The sequence below is a fragment of the Silurus meridionalis genome, chromosome 2 (assembly GCF_014805685.1).
Source record: "Silurus meridionalis isolate SWU-2019-XX chromosome 2, ASM1480568v1, whole genome shotgun sequence".
Classification (NCBI taxonomy): domain Eukaryota; kingdom Metazoa; phylum Chordata; class Actinopteri; order Siluriformes; family Siluridae; genus Silurus; species Silurus meridionalis.
The window spans coordinates 27,589,442-27,612,856 of NC_060885.1; the positions used below are offsets into that span (position 1 = coordinate 27,589,442).

Below are 23,415 nucleotides of genomic sequence, written 5' to 3' on the forward strand. Positions count from 1 at the left end.
ACTGTGTATTTATGAGGAATCAAAAAACGACCCAGAGAAAAGGGCACCTGACAGTCAACTTTTAACAAAATGGAACTGTAATAGTACAGGGTACCATTGCTGCATTGCATAAAATTGAAACAGACCTTTCAATGCTTAAAAGACAACTAAATGAGTCATCAACTCATACCAGTACAAAGAACAGAACATCATCCTTCCCTCAAACCCAGGACTACACCAGACAGTAGTTTAACTGCAGCACAGCTTACTGTACATGTCTGGAAGTGGACACAGGGGAACTGAGCGAACATGTCTATGCCCAGACTGCTAAAGACACGGAACAACTCCAGAGACCAGCTATGCCAAATAAGACACCAGCTGAAAATGTCCATCCAGGAGCTAAAGGAGGAAATGGACACTTTGTGTCAGAACACTCAAAAAAAGACTTCTTAAACAGATAATGGGAAAGGAACTTACAGAAATTAAAGAATACATGGCGAGAAAGCTTACATTATACAGTCTCATCACAGAGAACAACCACCACTGATTGGAAATACTAGGGTCCCCCACCCCATACTTAAGTATAACTCAGAACACCTCAGGCAGCACCACATCACCACAGACCTCTGCCTACAGCAGAAACCCCAAACTGCACCAGATCACCACCCAAGACCCAAGACTCAAAAGAGCATCAAGGAGATGGACAATTATAATTCTACAGGCAAAATACAGCAGGGCAGACACCACCAACCACTGCCGACCCAATGTCAGAGAAATCATCCTACCATTACAAAAACTTGACACAGTCTGACAGGGGAGAGAATCAGGAGGACAAATGATGCAAATCTAAATTCACAATTAACACTGTCAAACAAGGCAAATACTACACTTAGCTTGAGGAACTGCTCGCGTCCAGAAAAGACACATTCCTGTGTGCCATATAAATCCCACTATCAGAGTTCCCCTAATTCAGCGAATACATGTTCTCCACATTAGAGAAAGATATAAGAAAGATATGAGGAATGGACAGAAACAGAGAGACAGACAGAAACAGACAGGGAGGGAGGGAGGGAGAGAGAGAGAGAAAGAGAGAGAGATACATACTGAGAGAATGAGACAGATTGATAGAAAATACAAGAGATGGGCAGAAACAGAAAGGGAGAGAGAGAGAGAGAGAGAGAGAGAGAGAGAGAGAAAGACAGACAGACAGAGAGAGAGAGAGACATACTGACAGAGAGATACAGTAAGACAGACAGAAACAGACAGAGAGAGAGATTCTGTGTAGCAGAAAGAACAGTGACAGCGGTGATTAATTTCGACATGAGCGTGTGCCGACGGAACGATGCGCTTAACAAACGCACACAATGCAGATTTTTTTAATTAGAGCCAAAAAATGGGAACACAATTGACAGAAAGAGCGAGAGAGAGAGAGAGAGAGAGAGAGATAGATGGAAAGAAAGAAGAACAGAAAGTCATTGAGAGAAGAGGTTTTAGGAGGAGAGATGAGTAGTAATAAGCACACAAAGCAGTAATAAGCACAAAAAGCAGTAATAAACACGCAATACAAAAAATGTTGTGATATCAATAAACACCAGTGACACAAATGAAAAAAATCCAGAGGGAAATGTGTGTCAAACTTTATGCAGGTCACACACACCCACAAAACATATGTTGATTGCCAGTTGAAACACACCTCCATATAAAAGTGAACACTGTGGGTTAATTTCACACTTCATTACACACACACACACACACACACACACACACACACACGCCTCTGGGTTCTCTCACTTGCGCTGTCTCTTTCTGGAGCTATAAAGCTAATGTGGCTAACACAATTATGAAAGTTTAGGCACTTCTTGGCTTTTGTATGAGGCAGTTGTTGAAACTGTGGCTTTATGACGATCCGCTGGGAAAAAATAACTTGAAAGCTAGAAATGGACTGAAGCTACTGACTGTTCACTTGGGGACAAGTGTGTCTTTTTCATCTCTACACCTCGGCCTCTTTCTGCCGATTTCTTACACACAGCATTGTTTCTCACTCTTTCACACACACTTACACACTCCTCAGGGGGGTGTGAGAAGAAAAACACACTCTATGTGTGTCTGTGTGTCTTTTATACTGAACTATAGATGAACTTGTTATCTGATGGAGAGATCGTCCTCATGCACATTATCAGATACTCGACCTGATTTAGAAGACTCGGTGCTTAGCCTACAAACCAGATCAGACGCATGGAAAATTACCATATTTTTAAAGAGTCACACAATCCTTTTTTCAGACAAGCTTCTAGGCAGATTTGTCCTTACCTGCTGAGATTCCTTCTAGTAAAGATGGCACAAAGTAAAATAAAATGCAGTCATTTAAACTTATTTTAAGGAATAACTTCAGCATTCCACACTCTTTAGCAACCCTTACTCTTCAGCATTATTTAATCTCCAGCATTCCGTACTCTTCACATTCCTCACTCTTTAGCATTCCCTTCTCTTCAGCATTCCTTCTTCATCAGCATTCCATATACCTTTCCATTTCATACACTTCAGTTCCCCTTTCAGGAACATCGAGCTGCGTCGCAATGCTTTGGGAACGCCTTGTGTTGTCCACGTTCTGAACCATGTGTGAAATCCGGCCAATAGGCAAGTCGTGACGTCATCGGCGGGCGACATCGTGCAAACAAAATGGCTAAGCGATGGTAGCGACATTAGCTTCTGCTTGTTCAGGTAAGTGCTTTGTGTGTGAGATTCTTTCCAAGCATGGCTAGCAAACAAAAATATCGGCTGTGTGTTCATCCTTGCCCCCGTTTCATTAAGGGGAAGGGCACACATGACCAATGTGTTGTTTGTTTGCATGGCTATGCACACGCTTCGCTCCTGGAGAGCGCTTGCAGGCCGATCTGGCAGAAGGCATGGAGTCGGATGAGTCCTCTCCGGCCTCCCCTGCCAGGTTGAGCGTCTGTTCCATCGGGGACGCATGCCCGGCGGCTGCTTCTTCTCCCGGCACGAGCAGCGCAGTGCTCCACATTTCTCCCTCTGAGGAGGAAGAGATGATAGAGACTAACGAGCCCACAGACTCCTCACAGCCTGTGCTGCATGAGAAGCTCCTCGAGCTAGCTTAGCCAGTCAAAAAGCGGAAGCAGCGTGCACCTAGTAAGCTGGATGAGCGCTTTCTGTGGCTTTTGCTCAGCCTCCATGCCGGGGCCTACCGTTCTTCCCTAACCTGCACACCAAGGAACATAGTTGGGGCTAAGGAGTGCCATAGCGAGACTTGCCAGAGTCCAAAGTGCACAGTGACATTAACTTTCATACAACAATAAGGATACTTAACAATCCATATCCTTCTCTTCCTGTCACCCTCTCTCTCTCTCTCTCTCTCTCTCTCTCTCTCTCTCTCTCTCTCGGTCAAGTTTAACATGCTCCTAAGGCTCCAGTGACCACTGTTCCTGCCCTCTCCTCCGTGGATCTTCCCACTTCATCATATATCTGCTACGAATAGACATTCGGTGCAACCCAGATGAGGATGGGTTCCTCTTGAGTCTGGTTCTTCTCAAGGTTTCTTCCTTATGCCATCTCCGGGAGTTTTTCCTTGCCACAGTCGCTTGCTCATCAGGGACAAACTTACTTATAAAGAACATATTCCCTTTAATCACCACATTATCTGTGTAAAGCTGCTTTAAGACAATGTTCATTGTTAAAAGCGCTATACAAATAAAAAAATGAATGATGAAGAATGAGTTGGACGAGGGACTTGGCTCTGGGGCTGACGATATTAAGGAGTTGCATCGCGCTGCCGACCTAACCCTTAGGGCCACAGAGGACACGCCCTAGTAGCCACAAAATGGGCATCTGTGGCTTACCTTGTCAGATCTCCCTGACAGGGATCAGGCTGTACTGCTAAACGCTCCAATGGCTCCTCCTGGCTTGTGTTTCCGAAGATTAAGAAGCAATCAGCGGCGTTTCAGATGTACCTCTCTTGCCGCTCCCATGGGGCTGCTCAGCGGCAGCCCCAGCCTGGTACATCCAGGCCCCGTAAAGCTAAGAAGAGAGCGTTGCCACCGGGTCCCCGCAGGGAGGCCCCAGTGGCCCCTGGCGATGCTCGAGGCCACGAAGGAGCCGGGCGACCTGAGGGTCGTCCTCACTTCGAACAAATGCGCCGTGGTCCTGACGGCTTACATCTGGGAGGGCGGTGTACATCTTGTTTCACAGTGCCCGTCCCTCCGCAGGACCACTGTTCTCTGCCACAAGATGTGCTTCAGAGCGTGTCCTTCCTCCAGCGGGTGTCTCGCCCCAAAGGTTGCCGCAGATGGAGGAGAACCGCCGCCTCTCAGGAGGCACCGATGGCTGCAGGGCACTGCACCAGCTGTTTGGGTACAGGAGACTGGTCTGTGAGCTCTGCCACAAGATGTGCTTCAGGGCGCAGCCTCCCTCCAGGGGGTGCCTTCCACTATTTCCGCCCCGAAGGTCGCTGTGGATGAGGAAGACCGCCGCCTCTCAGGAGGCACAGGCGGCTGCAGGGCAATGCTCCAGCCCTGCCTTGAGAGGCTGGTTCCCTTAAGATACTTTCTGGCAGCGTGGGGAAGGCTACCAGATGTGTCTTGGTCCTGCGTACTATAGAGAGGGGCTATTCGATTCAATTTGGGTCCTCTCCACCCCGGTTCAACGGAATGTGTACCATCCCACTGGGACCTGAGCAGGCTCTGGTCCTGGAACAGTAAGTGCGTGCTCTCCAGGGAAAGGGGCCATCGAGGTGGTTTCCCCCTCAGGTTGAGTCAGGCGTCTACAGGCCGTACTTTGTTGTTCCGAAGAAGGATGGCGGGTTGTGTCCGATCCTAGATCTGCGCTCCTTGAACTTCTTCCTCATGAGGCTCAGGTTCAGGATGTTCACTCTCAGGTTGTGTCTCAGATCAAGTCTGAGGACTGGTTTGTCACGATAGATCACGAAGACGCATATTTTCACATACCCATCCTTCCTGCACACAGGAGATTCCTGAGGTTTGTTTCAGGGGCAAAGCTTACCAATACCGGGTCCTCCAGTTTGGCCTGGTAAGTAAGAGAAGGCCAGTAACTCACTGTGAAGCAGTTCCAGAGGCTGCTGGGTCTCATGGTGGCAGAGTCCAATGTGATTTCACTTGGCCTCCTCCATATGAGACCCCTCCATACTTCTGGAACTCCTTGTCATCGCATAATGCTAACGATGGATGCGTCCCTCACAGGGTGGGAAGCGGTAATGGGTGGTCGGTGAGCCACACCTCTCATGGCACATAAACTGCCTAGAGATAATGGCAGTGTTTCTGGGTCTGGGTTTTCTGAGCAATACGAGCACCGTATTGAACTCAAGCGAAGTGAACACGCACATTAAAAAAAAAACACAAACTTCCATATGCAAATTGTTTACTTAAATTTTAAGTAAACAGTTTGTGTCAAGTTCGCTCTGAAAATGGCAGGGAAAAATGCACAGCAAAGGAAAAATATGAAGATGAACACAGGACGTTATTAACAGAGTGGGAGAGTTTATATTTATTATGTTGAACGTAATGACAAGTCATTCTGCCTTATGTCAGGCGTCATTAGCGCATTTCAAATCTTCAGCGCCACTTCAGCTCACTCCATGCTAACATCGACCAGAAATTTCCATAAGGGACTGAACTTCACAAACACAAGTTGGTCACTTGTGAGTCAGGCAGAAAAGCAGATACAGTTTTCCCAAAAATGTAGCTTTAAATTTGGCTTGGAACATTGCACGGGCTAAAAAGCCATACAATGAAGGGGAGTTTGTTAAATAATGCCTTAGTGATGTTGTTGAAATCTTGTCTTCTGAAAACGACAAACCAAAACGCATTGTATCAGACGTCCAACTGTCCCGCCACACTGTTGAACACAAAATATCGGACATTAACACAGCTATTGAATCACAGTTGCACTCTGACCTGTAATGCCAGAAGTCCCACTAAGCAACATGCATAGTAAAAGAAAAACGCTATTGTAAATTATTATATTTTTGATTGTGGACTTGGTTGAACTGACAGTGTGTGAGTGTGTGTGTGTGTGTGTAAGAGGAAGGGATGGGTGATGTTCATGTGTGCCCATGTGTATGATGTGGCTCTTTATGGTAACAGTAAAAAATGTGGCTCTTGGTCTCTGACTGGTTGACCACCCCTGTGCTGGCGGCTCTATCTGAGCCTCCCTTCTAGCCCCTGGCCGAAGTGGCCCTTTGGTACCTGTCTGTAAAGACCACTTTCCTCCTGGCAATTTCCTCCCTGAAGAGGGTTGGGGACCTACAGGCTTTGTCGGTGGCCCCATCTCGCCTGGGTCAACCCTGCTGACCTTCGTCAGGTTTTACGACCTCGACCTTAGAGCCACTACGAGCTAATCTGTCTAACGTTCTGGTTGTGAGGCTCTCACACACTAGGCATGGTCTGGTCAGTGTGGCGTCATTGGACACTCATTCCCAAAGCGTTGCGACGCAGCTTGAAGTTCCCAGATGAAAAACATCTCTAGGTTAAGTATGTAACCCTAGTTCCCAGAGGGAACAAGATGCTGCATCCCCAAGCTGCACTCCCTGCATCCCTGCGGTGCTTACCTTCTCTTTATCAGAAGCTAATGTCGCTACCATTGCTCAGCCAATTTGTAGCTCCTGGTTTGCGCAACGTTGCCTGCAGATGATGAAATGACTTGCCAATTGGCTGGATTTCACACGTGGTTCAAAGCGTGGACAACGCGAGGCATTCCCAAAGCATTGCGAAGCAGCGTCTCTTTCCCTCGGGGAACTAGGGTTACATACGTAACCTAGAGACGTTTTTTTATACACTATGGCATTTTGTACCATTAAGAATTCCTTACACTTCCATTTTCCATACACTTATATTTTCCACACACTCTGGCATTCTGTACAGTTCACTATTCCATACGTCATTATTTCGTACACTGTCACATTCCATACACTTGAGAATTTTGTATATTCTATACACTTTAGCCAGGGTCATTATAATCCGTACACATAAGTATTCCAGGACTGAGCTTTCTGTACATCTCATTATTCATTGATAAAAAAAAATATTTCGGCTTCTCCCATTAGGGGTCGCCACAGCGGATCATCCGTATTCGTGATCCGCATGTTCGATTTGGCACAAGTTTTACGCTGGATGTTCCTAACGCAACCCTCCCCATTTATCCGGGCTTGGGACCGGCACTAAAGGTGCACTGGCTTGTGCAACCCTCATTAATACTCTTCAGAATTCTGTACTCTTCAGCATCTGAACACTTTATTACCCTATATGCTTTGCTATTCTGTGCAGCCAGGGCCAGATCCGGATCAAGTATTATATGTAGACATCAGTATTCGGTGACAGGTACTACAAGTACACATTGTTATTCCATACACTTCAGCATTCATTATACCTGAGTATTGCATAAATGCTTCACAATTCTATTCACTTGACAGGTATTAATTCACACTGTTAATCACAACAACAAATGTCACAAAAAATAGAATAGAACACACAGCTAACAAACAGATAAATAAAACATGTCAGTGTCTGAGACACATCACTACAGTCACACAGTAAGACGGCTCTAAAAATAATGCACAGTTTGAACTCTGTCAGCAAAAACACGTCTTTGTATTTTCACAGAGACACGGGGAGGGGTGAAGAATGGGCAAGGAGCCCAGGCCAGGTAATGATCTTTATTTTTGGGGAACAATGCCAATCTGACTGAGTGTCTCCTGGTGAGAGAAGTAACAAGGTCTTCGTTCAAAAGGCATATTTGGTGTGTGTGCATATGTGTGTATGCACTATATATAAGCTGCAGTTAAATTGAATTCAATCACATATTTTGGGGTGGCCTAGAGTCACTGCCATTATACGGAAACATCTTGCTAGATATTTAGTCTCATCTCTTTAATGAAGGTTGCACTATGCAGCATGTTTCAGATTCCTGTACACTTTAATATTTTGTCTTATGTACACCTCAATATTCCTTACACTTCATTATTCCATACTTGTCAATATACCACACACTACCCTATTCCTTATATTTCGTACACTTAATTATTCTGTTTACCTCAGTACTCTATTCCACTCACTATTCCATACACTTCACTATTCCCTACACCTCAGTATTCCATACACTTTACTATCCCCTACACCTCCGTATTCCATACACTTTACCATTCCCTACACCTCAATATTCCATACACTTCACTATTCCCTAAACCTCAGTATTTCATACAATTCACTATTCCCTACACCTTAGTATTCCATACACTTCACTATTCCCTATACCTCAGTATTCTGTACACTTCATCGCTCCCTACACTTCACTATTTCTTACACTTTACCATTCCCTACGCCTCAATATTCTACAAACTTCAGTTTTCACTACACCGATGTTTCCCTTGTACTATACTATTACCCAGTGTTGTAACTAGTTACAGTTACTAGTTACTTCATTCAAAAAGTAACTTAGTTACTTTGTTGATTACTTACACCAAAAAGTAATGCGTTACTGTTAAAAGTAACTTTTTAGTTACTTTTTTAAAGAACCTTCTTTAATGCTCCCATTAATGCCCTTTTATGCCTTATGGTCTATACAAACACAAAACTGACTTAAACACAAAGAAATTTTTAAACACTTTTATTAAATTCAGACCAGCACAAACTGAATATATCACAAGGATTTCTGAAATAAATAACAAAACAAGCTGAATAATATATTCACAATCAAAAACTAAAGTGGCTTCTGCTGTTGTGTTGAGCTCTTAAATATGTTCCTTTCACAGCTGAAGTATGAAAACTATCATCAATGTAGAACAGAACACCGGGTTAGCTTCTAGCTTCTAGCTTCTAGCTCCTCAGGCATGGAGGTTCTGGAGGAGCTTCGACAGATTGGAGTTTCTGTTTATCGCAGTAGATACGAGCTTCGAACCAGAAAGACACAGCTTACATTTGCCTTAAAAGTTTTTGTCTTTATACTTAACTAAAGTGAAATAATGAGCATATTTCCACTTTGAGAAACTCGTCTTGCTCTCGCCTCGACTCGCCATTACTGCCGCACAGACCTGAATAAACGGAGAAACGCCCACAGTGCGTCTTCTTCGTGTTTACAGTGGTTCATCCACCAATCTTACAATGCGAGCTGCTGTAATCAGGTTAGGCTGTAGTCTACACTTCAGCCGAAATTAATTAATTAAAAAAAGTAACGGGTAACGCACCATACGGTAACGGTAACAAAGTTACTTTATATTTAAAAGTAACGCGTTACAGTATTAGTTACTGTCAAAAGTAACGCGTTACCGGTTAATGCTAGTAACTAGTAACGTTAGTAACGTTACTAGTAACGCGTTACTGCCCAACACTGCTCATACCTACACCTTAGTATTCTGTACACATTACTAATCCATAAGCTATACTATAACTTCACTATTTCATACTATTCAGTATTTAGTACACATCAGTATTATACAGTGGTGTGAAAAAGTGTTTGCCCCCTTCCTGTTTTCTTTTTTTTTTGCATGTTTTTCACACTTTAATGTTTCAAATCATCAAACTAAATTAAATATTAGTAAAAGATAACACAAGTGAACACAACATGTAGTTTTTAAATGAAGGTTTTTTATTATTGAGGGAAAACAAAACTTCATGGCCCTGTGTAAAAAAGTCTTTGCCCACCTGTTAAAACTGTGGTTTATCACACCTGAGTTTAATTTCTCTAGCCACACCCAGGCCTGATTACTGCCACACCTGTTCGCAATCAAGAAATCTCTTAAATAGGACCTGCCTGACGAAGTGAAGTAGATCAAAAGATCCTCAAAAGCTAGACATCATGCCACTGTTTGTATTCATTATTCTGTACACTTAAGTATTCATATGCTGTAGTGTTTCTTTCACTTCACTATTGCATGTATTTCAGGTTTCCATACATTTAATTTCCCATTTTGTCGACTCCAACTTTCACACAGGTCACTTTCCAGGCATACATTTATAATTCTGCAGCCTACCTGTTGTTGTGCAATAATTCATGAATATCATGAATGCATGTCTCTGTGCTGAGTGGCCTCCATTTAGAGCGGTTGCATTTACGCACTAATTACGGAAATTCAAAACGTTTAATCTCCACCAAATGATGATTAGGTATAGGGAATAATGTGCATGAAGAAGAAGTAGAGCCAAAACATTTCTTTATATACTGTCCTGCAGTGTCGAAGCTCTGAAACTCTGAATTTTGGATTTCAGGAGCACTTTAAATAATAAGCATTTCTAATGATAAAAGGGAACAGAAAGTACCAGTAAAAACCTTGTGAATCACTCTGTATTAGGGCTTCTGTCAAATACTATAAATGTAATGAAATGAGATGTAAAATGTTCAGATACGCCTGAGAGGATATTTGGTTCTGCACGGTTTTTAGAGTAGGGTTTTTTTTTTACTTTTAGCATTGTTTTTTTCTTAAGATGTAGGAAAGGTTGTAAAGAAAAAGTGTTTTATATTTCCCAAAGTAAACAGCTAAAGGACAAACAAAGTTTGATAACAACCAAAACAACACACAAAGCATAATTATATCACTAATGTAACTCTGTAGCTTCTATAAAATGATTAAAAAAATAATAATTTCTGAATGTTTATCAATGATCATGGTGTTCAAGTTATAATGGCTATAATTTTTTTGCTTTATTATCCAATATAATTGAGCTTTTTCCATTTATATGTAACCACACCATACAAATCATTTGCAAACCTTCCATAAAAAGGTTAAAGACATTTAATATTCATTGCATAACTGCTGAATGCTGTATATTAAAAAAAGGTAACTATGTACCCCCAGCTGGTTGTGCCCTATGTGACTACCTAGTTTGTCTATGCCTAGAAACGGTGCTGTGTAATTATAACAACTGCTAACAAGCATGGAGGTGTGATGGAGCCTTACTTCACCCCTCTTATACTAGACAGCAAACTTTCCAATGATTTCAGTGTTCTAGTTATTACAAAATGAAATAATATTTTTAATGATCCCTTTATAATTAGATTTTATATTGTGGAATTAAGATATTACCTGTTTTTTGTGTATCCGTCACCGGCCTCGCAGCTTTTTACGTTACTGAGAAACCACAAAGGAATGTAAGAGGTCCTGTTACTGTCAGCAAAAGCTTTACAAATAACTAACACTGGAGACTTCTTCCAAAAAAAAAACAATAATTGTCTTTCTACAGTAAACTCCATCATATTAAACACATTTTTTTATCAGTTTATGTGGAGTATTCGGCGTTCCTCCGAGCGATCTGTTACTATAGTGACTGCACCGCAGTTGATAAATGATTTAATATAAACAGGCTATTTTTTTATGTTACCCTTACCATCTCATTTAAACAGTAATTGCTTTCCTATTAAACCCCATGTCGTTCCTGTATTGAGGCTGACAAGACGCTTTACAGAATCTCAGAACGAGCAAATCTCATCTATTAACGTCACTCATGTTCAGAGCGAGAATCCAAGCTAGGTTTAACATGATAAATTATTCCATCAGGAGAAGCAAGAAGCGTTGGACCGGGCATGATCATGTGACTGAGGGTCAAAATACTAAATACTGACAGTCAGTTTTACTTGCTGTAAAACATCCTAATTAATTTTTTTCAACCACACACTTTACCGTGTGCTAATCGAGTGCAAGAGTGTTGATGCTATAAAATTGCTTATAGTGCTAATATTATATATATATATATATATATATATATATATATATATATATATATATATATATATATATATGCATGCTAATTTATATCTTTTAATGTGGTAAAACATGATTAATAATGCATAATTCAAACTTTTTAAGTGTAAAACATGTTAATGTATCTTCTTTTAATTGCTTTATTGAACATGCAAAACTTCTTTCTTTCTTCCCATGAAATAACATGCTAGTTTAAATTCAAACAACTTAAACGTGTTTGTTTATATGGAAGTTTGAATATGTCAAATCAGGGTAGTTTACGGGCCATTTTTTAAAAGTCTATACCATGTTACATCTCACCATTCCCAGAGTAAACCATGCTAATTCGCCAACTTTACAGCATACAACACGCAAAACATCTATTTTTCTTTTAACTTTAATTTAATGTAATGTTGTGAAATATGCACTGACCAGGCATAACATTATGATATTATATCATTATGAGCTGTGAAGTGAATAGCACTGATTATCATGGCACCTGTTAATGGGTGGGATATATTAAGCAGCAATTGAAGATTTTTTTGTTTAAAATTGATGTGTTTAGAACGGGAAAATGGTGTAAGTGTAAGGATTTGAACGAATTTGATAAGGGCCAAATTGTGATGGCTAGAGAACAAATAATCTTTGTGTACACACTAATGTGCTCACTTCATCAAGTAAAACATGCCAATTCACATTTCCACACTGTAAGCATATCTATATTCAAGTAAACTATGCTGATTCGACACTAATAACATTATATACACTAAAGGGTCGTATTTACGATGATAATTCAATATGCCGCTTAAGTGGAAGGCTACTTCTGAGACTGGATCAGAAAGGAGCAGTTCTCCCAGCACTATTGTTTTACTTCAGTGGTGATGAAGTGATAATGTCACTTTCACACCTCGTCAACCCGGCACGTTCACTCAAGGACGGATTATAATTTCGTCCCTCGTAAAAAAAAATGTATTATGCTTAATGACATCATGACCATGTGCAATTAACCTCTGGAGTATTGAACCGCAAAAAAAGTCTTTCCAGGTAATAACATGAAGGTTATTATAATATACACCTCAAGAAACCTCAATCACTAAAAGGACGGTTACTTTTTCAGACATGATGCTGAGGAGATTCTCTTCCGCTTGTTGTTCTTCTGAAGTAATGGTTTCTTTGCCACAAATTGCCCATAAAGGCCTGACTTACGCAGTCTTCTCTGACCAGTGAATGTTAAAATGTGTCTGCCATTTGAACTCTGAGAACAATCATGTAAATTGGCAGGTTCTGAGACTTGTAATTCTAATAAACCTATCCTTATGAGAGCCTGTTTCATCATAGCATTTGATGGTTTTGGAAACTGCACTAAGGAATACATGTAAAGTTCTTGATTTTTTTTTATTGTTTGATTGATTGATTGACCTTCATTTCTTAAAGTAATAATGAACTGTCTTTTCTCTTTACTTAACCTAGAGTTTCTGGCCATAATATGGATTTGTACAGTAGTTGTAGTTACATTAATAAGGCTACTGAATCTGTGCTCACCCTGTACTCACACAAACCTGTAAACTAAAACCATTCCAGGTGACTACCTCATGAGTCTGATTATGCTAGGATTGTGCCAAGCTGTCATAAAAGGTAAATATTTGGACAATCTAAAATATAAAAAATGTTATTGGTTATTAAACACTTTTTTGTTTACTATGTAATTCCATACATGTTCCTTCATAGTTTGGATGTCTTAAGTATTAATGTACAATGTTGACAATAAAAAAGAAGAAGAAGAAGAAGAAGGAGAAGGAGAACCACTGGTGTGTCCAAGAAGGTGTGTCCAAACTTTTGACTGGTACTGAATATATACATATATACACACAGTGTATTTGTAAAGTATACAAACCCCCTTCACTTTTTTCAATTGTGTTATTTTGCCTAATATTTAACATTCATTTATATATGTGTATATAATATGTGAGTGTGTGTATGTATATCAGACAGATGTATAAGTAGAAGTTTCTAAGTTTATGGCATTAAAAATGTGTATATATATATATATATATATATATATATATATATATATATATATATATATATATATATATATATATATATATATATATATACATATATATATATATATGTATATATATATATATATATATATATATATATATATATATATATATATATATATATATATATATTCAGCTTGCACATTTTTAATGCCATAAACTTAGAAACTTCTACTTGCTGTTCCTTTACAAGTTTCTGCACATTTTTCCAATGCCATAGCCTTAGAACCATTTACCTGTACTTGTACATCTGTCTGTCTGTCTGTCTGTCTGTCTGTCTATCTTGCAGCCTGATACTACAATCATTTAGAATTTTTTTTCCTCATTAATCTACTCTCAGTACCCCATAATTACAAATTAAAAACATTTTTTTAAATGTCTGTTATTTTTTTCTAATGAAAAAAAACTAAAGTATCCCATATACATAAGTATTCGGATCCTTTGCAACGACACTTGAAAATGAGCACAGGTGAGCTGTTTATCTTGATTGTTGCTGAGATGTTTCTACTTCTTGACTTTGAAAGGCACACACTTCCCTACGAGTGCATTAATGTACGAGTTTTTCGAGGTACGAGCTGTCACTCTGTCGATTTTTTGCTTTGTTACGCGAGCAAAAAATTGAGGTACGAGCTTGAAACGCTGCTGCTAGATGGTGAAGCGAAGCCAGAAAGCAGAGACTGTGACAAAAATTAAGATAAGCAAAGAAGACAAAGTAAAAATTAAAAGTTTAGGGATACGTAGTGTACAGTAGTGATAGTAAAAAACGAGTTTTCCATCTCCCTCCGCTTATCGCCTCTCTCTCTCTCTCTCTCTCTCTCTCTCTCTCTCTCTCTCTCTCTATATATATATATATATATATATATATATATATATATATATATATATATATATATATATATATATATATATATAAACACACACACACAGTAAAAATACTTCCTGAATCCACTGGAAATAAAAAAAATAAATAAAATCCTTTGTAAAGGGCAGAAATCATAGATGGATGGAGTAACTCTTTGTGTAACATAAGTAAGCTCTGATTAGCCTTAGCGCACAGCTAACATATTTTGGTTAGCGGAGTTAAAGTTTTGGAGAAAACAGGAACAATACAAACTTCTACGTTTATCTGCTCATGACTCTTGTCACATCCTCAACACTCCATTCTCAGCTAGCGACAGGAGACACTAGCCAATTTCCTATGTGTGAGATGAGATTGACACTATGAGTAAGCATGTGTGTGAGTGTGTGAGAGAGAAAGAAAAAAGAGAGAGACAGGCGGTAACTGTTTCCATTATAGATTCGACATAACAGTGGCTGATGATCTCAATTCATAAAAAAAAAAAACCTGAGATTTTCCATGACTGTCAAACAATTCTACATCGTACGCCACAAAATTGCTAATATTCACTATTCACAGCGTTAATCATGCTAATTCATTCTTTCTACACTGCACAGAGCAAGCTGGTCCTCGCTAATTCTCCATGTTTATGTAAAACATGTTAATGCTCCTTACACACTGTACGGTGTAAAACATGCTAACTCATTTCCTACATGGTTCTTCGTATTTTTATTTTCTTGCTGTGTAAAACAGGCTAATCATCATCGCTCATATTATAAAGCATTTGCCCTTTCTCTCTCTCTTTTTGTAACCGAAACCATGCCATTATAATCACTGTTCACAACATAAACCATGCTAATCACTCATATTCTGTATTATCAATCATGCCAATACACCAAACTCACAGCATACAACATGCTAAACCACAATTCGTACAGTATTAAACATAGTAATTCTCTTTGTTCACAGAGTAAACCATGTTAAATAATTTTTCATGGTATAAATTAATAATACGCATTCATTTTTCACTTATTGTGCTCATGTAAAACATTTGTTGTTGTTCATGCCTTGATAATTGCTAATGCTTTCTTTTATATTATATAAACATCAAATCCATTGTATAAACCACGCAAACTCATTGTTTATGCTGGAAACTATTTTCATACTTTAACTATTCTACACTTCTCCAGACAGTGTACAACATGCTTTGTTATTTTTGTTGTTGTTTTCATTATACCCCATGCTTATTCTCATTGTTTGTGATTCTATTTCTCCTTTCAGGTTTTAGTGTAAAACTTGATTTGCGCATGTCATGTAAAAGAAAAAAAAAACCTTATTGATAAAGTCTAATAGCAAATGAATCGCCTTTATCATAGAAATATGTTTTTAGAGCTACATTTACCTTAGCTTGTGTGTGCATTAGTGTTTTTGATGACGATATGCATTTCTGCCTGTAATTTGTTTGTCTATTTATTAAGGTGTGTATGTGTGTGTGTCGGTGTACCTCAGCATCCTTAACGCCAGAGCATGACGCAAAATCGATCCCTGCGGGAAAAGATGAGTGGACAGATAGAAAGAAAGGAAGGAGAGTGGGATGAATGCTTATGAGGAACATCGCCCATCCACACACGCACACACACGCACAGTGAGTTTTCTCCAAAATGAAGCAATGAATCAGGGCTAAAAACAGTAAACGTAGCACCGATTTTTTTTGCCTTCGTTAAACTGTACTAATGAAACTTTCAACTAGCAGCAGTAAAAGCCGAGTGGAAGGCTAATTTATGGTAGTGGGGGGCGGGGGGGGGGGTTTGTAGCCACACGTCCACCCCTGTGCCTCCATCTGAAGCCTGATGGCAGTTTGTGGCATTCAGACTCATCTTCATCCACTAATAGCCCTCCCTCTGTACATCCGTCCCCCACCGAAAAAGGAGAAGGAATGAAATCAGGCCCAAGTGCATTAGCCTAATGGTGTACGTCTCATGTTTCTCCTCCTGAAGCTGTAATATACGTTTTACAGCCATAATCACATCGCCGGGTGTCGTTTGTAATGTTTGCTCCAGACAAAAAGGCCTTTGTTTTATTTTTTGTCGCCAAAATGAAAAATACACAATTTGTGATTAAATTGCTGTTTGTTTCCCATAACTTTGCAGAAAAGTTCGATTTCTAACTAAATGCATGAATGATACAGGTGGCCATCTTGGACATGTGAAGCCCCTCCTCCACCCTAGATCACTCACTTATTAAAAACGTTAACTAATCTATGTCAACGTTCATTTCAATGTTAAGAACGTTGTTCAACACTCTGACTTACTGTTCCCAAAAAAGGAAGTACATCAACATAACAGTAAAAATTCATGGCTCTCTTTCAATTCTTTAAATCTTGTAACTTGAGTAAAATGATACAAGCATTTAATTTGTATTAAATTCTGCATTCAAAATGATAACTGCTTGTAGCATGTCCTGCCCCTGCTTTATTTCTGGCTGCCATTGTTGCACAGCTAGCACTGGGCTAGTGCAATATTCACACATGCTAGATGCAGAATGTAACAAACACACCAACACAGACATCTACCGACAAAATATAGAGTTGTAGACAGTAGTTGCTAGTGTGCTAGTTTATATTTTCCATATAAATAGAAAACAAAGATTTTTTTTATGTAAACCAAACACTTTTTGTGGAAGCAGAGCTTGTGTGTGCGTTACTCCGTGGACGCAGCAATGATTGTCATCATCGAACCTAAATTTTCATTACAATATTAGAATGTTAGAATGTCCACTGGACCACCACACTCAGGTTTGATGTAATAAACATCTTTATTCCTCACCATGTTGCCTTGGACTGATATTACATTCCCACATATCAGGTATTCAGTTTGCAGTCTGGTGGTTTTGCATAGACGGACCAGGTCCAAAGTAGAAGTCAAGGATAGGTCAGGATGTAAGCAGCTTTACAAAGATCTGTTCGATCGCACCTGTGAACATCATCACCTTGTTCTTCACATCATCTGAAATACACATGCAATCGTTTCATCCAGGCTTCCAACAAGCAGATATAAGGAAGGCATGAAATAGTTTCTCAATGTTTCTTTTCCCTGACATTTGGAGAATTTGTGGAGATGTTCTGTCCAGGATCAGACTGATGGGATCAGACGTTGAAGTGTGCAATAAAACACTTCACAGGCGGGAAGACAGACATTGACAGCTTTTTCTCGCCCTGAGAACTGAAGCGGGAAATATAAATGCTTCACGCATTCCCTCACTACTCTGTGTGTGTGTGTTCAATCAGTGTGTTCAGAGTGTGAGTCAGTGAACCACTGTGTGTAAAACCCTGTGTTCACATTACAAGCTTCTGAAAGTCATGCTTCCTGGTTACCCTTATGGATCTATCGGAATTATTGACCTTCTGGAAAAGAAGTCAAGCAAAAATCCTGATGAATGTCGCCCCTGTCTCTGTAAATTTATTTCAGTTTGTGTTCAAATGCAAGTACACCATACTGTGATCATTGTGCGTTATAAAACGAAGCTAATCAAAGCAAAACACGGTACAGGTGCACACATTAGGGTTGTAAAGTAATTGTAAGTGAGAGGAGTTCACAGGATCGAAAGCTAATGTACAGGACGTGTGTGAGAAAACGTTAGGAAATAGTGAATCTCTGATCCCACCAACTGAGCAAAGAAGTGGAGTCGCATGTTTTTTGAAAACTCGACAATGAGGGGTGATTATCGTTACCTGACACGCTGTATGTAGATACCTACTGTATTTTTCTCTCGGATATCATGTTGGCTAATGTTCTGCGTTTACTGATACACAGGGCACTCCATAATCACATTGATTTGTTAATCATATAAGATGGTCTATATCATCTATAAGATGGTTTAAGGTTATTTTATTATTTAGCAAATGCTTGAGACTTGCAAATCTTTGACAATTTTATCGTTTCGACATAGTAACAAAACTGCATGTTACTTGCTGTTGCTGTAGCTACATAACCTCTGTGCAGCACAAAGGACGTACAACCCATAATAACCAATCATTTTAATTCACGTTATAATTGTATAACATTAGATAGAACACTTGGGTGGATATTAAGTTTAATTGGTCACTAATGCTTTCTTGGCTAGCTTAATTAATGCTGCTTTTAAAATCCTGCTAGCTCCACCCATCTTTACACTGAAACTAGCTCTGCTTCAGTGGCATCACGTTTTTTGTAAAAATACATCAGAGTGCTGCTGCAAGTGTGAACACAGGGAATGACGCTAACTAGTGTGCTGCTTCTACCGCTACAAATTAGTATTGAATCTAAAAAAAAAAATGAATAAAAAAAAAAGTCATGAAGTAACATAAGTTTGGTCCTCATTATCCTGATGTTCTTTATCATCTCTTTCACATTCTGTGCTACTTCTAGTGGACAAACTGTCCAGCAGCGAATTGATCGCGTTACCGTTAGCATAAAGATCGTTCATGCTGAATATAGGAATCCCGGGAATGGGAAGTTTTAAGTTGCTCCCGTACTGATCCGACTCCACCAGAGATTTCTGTCTCTCATAATACTTAGAGAACTTGTTAAAGATGATGGTGACGGGCAGCGCTACCACGAGCAGGCCGCACACGATGCACACCGTCCCAATGAGCTTCCCAGCTAGTGTGATGGGATAGGTGTCCCCGTATCCGACTGTGGTCATGCTAATCGTGGCCCACCACCATCCGATGGGTATGGTCTGGAGCTCAGATTCCTTCTCCTCCCTCTCCGCAAAGTATACAAGCACAGAGAAGATGGAAATCCCGACGGAGAGGAAGAGAATGAGCAGGCCGACCTCGTGATAGCTGTGACGCAAAGTTGCTCCGAGAGAACGGAGTCCAACTGAGTGACGTGCTAACTTCAGTATCCTGAAAATGCGCATGAGCCGCAGGATCTGCACTACCTTTCCTACGTTCTCCAGCTCCTCGCTTTCCTCAGCGTCTGCTTTTTCCAGCGCCAACGTGGCATAAAACGGTACCACGGAGACAAAATCAATGATGTTCATAGCGTTGCTGGCAAATTTACGGATACAGGGTGCTACCGCTAAGCGCACAACAAACTCAAAAGTGAACCAGAGCACACAAAAGGTCTCGAACGCGGCTAGAACTGGATCCTCCATTTCTCTTTCGTTCGAGTCCACTTGGTGGAACTCGGGCATGCTGTGAACGCACATGGCCACGATGCTGATCAGAACCACGCTCAGCGAAATCACCGCTAGTATCTTAGCCATTAAAGAATGTCCTGGATTCTCAAGCCTCAGCCACAGCTGTTTACGCTTTTCCGAGCACCAGGTGCCTTCAAACTTTTCCAAATCCTTCTCCAGCTCAGAAAACTCTTCTGTGGTGGAATCAAAGCTGTCTTGAAGTGGGTCATCCTCGTTCCGGTCCCAGTAATTGCCCTCTTTCTGCTCGTGAAACTTGCCGCTGCAGCACGAGTCCAGAAAAAGCTCCTTGATTCCCCAGTACTCGAGCTCCTGGCTGAAGCTGAACACGCACAGCTCCTCCATCAGATGGATTTTGCCCGTGTGGTAAAAGTTTAGCACGTAGCAGAAGAAGTGAGGGTTGCGGTCAAAGTAGAACTCGTGCTCTGTGGCGCTGTAGTCATCGCACAGCTCCAATATGGCCGACTCTGAGCTGCAGAGGAGTAAACGCCCAAGTCGAGTGTGTGGGAAGCACTGAATGACCGAGCGAGACACTTTCTGCTTGAATCCGCCCACGTTTAGGTTGAGGAAGTTCTCGTCCGGGCCACATTGGTGCAGGATCTTCCCGTACACCATGATGGGAGGGAAATTAGCAAGGCAGGGCAGAATCCAAGTCGTAGCTACGTCCCCATCACCTGAGACACAAAGTCAGAAAGACAACAAATGAGACTGAGGCAAAGTAGAACCAGTTCTCCACTTACTTACCATCGGTTTACTACCCTAATGTGTTCACCTGTTCCATGTTTCGCTTCGATTAGCCTCTTTTACTTCTGTCTTCCTTTGCCTCATCATGAAGCCTTGTCCAGAGGTATCTTTTGTTTCTGAAATTCACATCATCAGATGAATTTACTGGAGCATCTTCACCCCAGGAAATATTTTTTTAAAATGAATAGCATGTGTAACACAAATCCTGTGATAAAATTGTCGGAAATCCTTGGCGCGAACGTTAGGGGTGTCCCCGACTAAGGATTTACATAGTTGAATAAGTGTTTTTAAGGGGGGCACTGGACGACAACGACACCAGGTAGTCATAAAACGATTCCTAAACATTTTGAAACCACGATGTACAGAACATCATACAAAGATATAGAAGAAAGTAAAAAATTAATTGCAGAAAGGCCACGCTGTAGACAGGATTTGCATTTCACGTGTCGGCAAATCAATCGTCTAATTTGCCAGTGTGAGCGCTCTCTAATTACAGTGCAACATCGAAGCATCAGGAAAAACTATCAAAATTAATGTACAGATTTAAATTAGAACAGAATATACCTTTACCGAATCTCCCAGACATTCAATATTTGAATCCCTGCTGTCGAGATGCTCCCGTGTCGCTCACGGATCGTGGACAGTAAAACTTCAATCTGTCACAAGGGGGGTTAAATTTATTCACATATTTATTATATTTATTGATTTACAGAATTATCATAATTAGCTGTATATTAAATCATTAGGATAAAAGCGGTAGTTCCATGTGAACTCGGACATAAAGAGCACCCCCCATATAACCAAAATGGCACGATCCTCATTTCATAACACCTCTGTGGAAATTCAATTGTAAGATTGTTAGTGGAATCAGACTCTTCCTATCAAAGCATCAAATTTACAGTAATCAATTGTAATGCAGGAGGCAAATTTTGGAACAGAATGAGGAAAGGAGGCGTTTAATGGAAGGAGTCTCCAGTGTCAGCGCTTTGTATTTGTCCGAGGCACAGTTGGAGGTTAAGCCGTACATTTTCCGACATATTCAGGACAGAAGTCTTTGCTGGTTTCTCAGTTAACTATAAGAGATATAGAAAAGAGATGGCAAGCTTATCAGGTTAACCAAAAAGCAGTAAAAAAATCTTTGGTAAATATGTGTATACATTTTTACATTATCACACGATATAACTTTTGAAAGAAGCCTCAGGGAAACATTTCTCAAGTGCACGGTGCACATGTCTGAATAAAGGAGCTGGCGTGACTACTTTACACATGACTAATTACAATTTAGTGAGGAATGGACGTCCTGTGAACTTCAGAAAACTTTCCACAGGGGAGTTTATTTGTAAATAATACATTTATTACAGCAGTATTAATGTGGATTTAGTGGTAAGATTATATGGACTATAATAAACTTTGAGTGTCATGTTGCATTAATCTGATCCTGAGCTCTTTCTATTTTTGCTGTGCTTCAGTATCTGATTGCAGTGTCGAGCAGCAGAGCAGCAAAGTCACAACAAAAACACAATGCAAGCGAGAACACAACAACAATCTGTGTGCGAAAACAGAGCTTTGAGGTGAACTTTGGGATGCTGTTGTATCCGGATGCTTTGTTCCTGGTGTCTGATTGCATTGTTAAAAGAAAAAGAAAAAGAAAAAAGCAATAAAACAGAGCAAAAAGGAAATCAAACCACAAACAAACCAAATCCTGCTAATGGATATCGATTCTTCCTGTCTGCGAAAGCCAAACAGAAAGCTTTTCACATCACTGTGAGCGTTCCACTTCGCCTCCTGATCTGTCCTGAGGGTCTCATCGCTCAACTCTCAAGTGGGACTGGATTGGTGTGGATTGTTTTTTTTTTTTCTTAGCAATAATAAGTTTAAGCATCAGGTGTGAAGAAAACAGCTGGACTATGAAAAAAGAAGGTAATTTGCTACTCCTGGGTTTGTGTGTAAAAAGCAAAACGTGCTGTGAAGTTCTAAACAGGTGCATGTTATTAAAAAGGAATGAAGAACCAATTAAATGTTTTTACCTTCATCTTAGTCCATCTGAGAAGGTCCCTTCCTGAAACCATCCTCCTGCTCCAGCTCGAGCTCCATCATCCCGGGACTTTTCAGAGAGAAACTGAGAGACACTCAGAGACTCACAGTGGTAGAAAGAGAGAGAGAGAAATAGTGAGCTGTTCAGGTCCCGCAGCCGCCACGCAGAAGCTCTTGCGCATGCGCATCACTCGCAAGCAGTATCGGCAGCGGCATCAGCAGCAGCAGCAGTACGTGAGCGCGCACACTCGCGTCGCCCTCGCGGGAACGCGCTTTAGGGCAATTGTGACCAATAAAAAAATATGATCAAACAGGTTGAGGGTTTAGAAAAAGAGAAAAGAAAAAAAAAACATTTAAAGTGTTAAAAGCCCGTTTTTAAAACTAAAAGTGTTTCACTCCCCAAAACAAATAATAATAAAGATTCATTTCTGATATACACAATTGAGTAGTGTTTATAAACGAGTAGCTGAAAATACTACTGAATTGTATCACATGATGGAAAATACTACTTCTATTACTACTTATTAATAATAATAATAATAATAATAATAATATCAATAATAATATCAATAATAATATCAATAATAATAATCATCATAATGCAAAACTGCATATACACACAAATCTATTCGGTTGTGTGTGTGTATATATATATATATATATATACAGGGAGTGCAGAATTATTAGGCAAGTTGTATTTTTGAGGATTAATCTTATTTGAGGATTTAATTTGAACAACAACCATGTTCTCAATGAACACAAAAAACTCATTAATATCAAAGCTGAATATTTTTGGAAGTAGTTTTTAGTTTTAGCTATTTTAGGGGGATATCTGTGTGTGCAGGTGACTATTACTGTGCATAATTATTAGGCAA

The 23,415-nt window shown here is 40.1% G+C and overlaps 1 protein-coding gene across 1 annotated transcript; it reads right to left on the reverse strand.

Annotated features, from left to right (window-relative positions):
- Window positions 1-17,406: 17,406 nt before the first annotated feature.
- On the reverse strand, window positions 17,407-22,681 carry kcns3a (potassium voltage-gated channel, delayed-rectifier, subfamily S, member 3a). Its single transcript, XM_046864303.1, has 4 exons — window positions 22,534-22,681; window positions 21,071-21,162; window positions 20,535-20,622; window positions 17,407-20,436 (listed from the first exon to the last, which is right to left on the reverse strand). The coding sequence occupies exon 4, from the start codon at window positions 20,375-20,377 to the stop codon at window positions 18,911-18,913; it is 1,467 nt and encodes a 488-aa protein (XP_046720259.1). The 5' UTR covers window positions 20,378-20,436; window positions 20,535-20,622; window positions 21,071-21,162; window positions 22,534-22,681; the 3' UTR covers window positions 17,407-18,910.
- Between the last annotated feature and the right edge of the window lie 734 nt (window positions 22,682-23,415).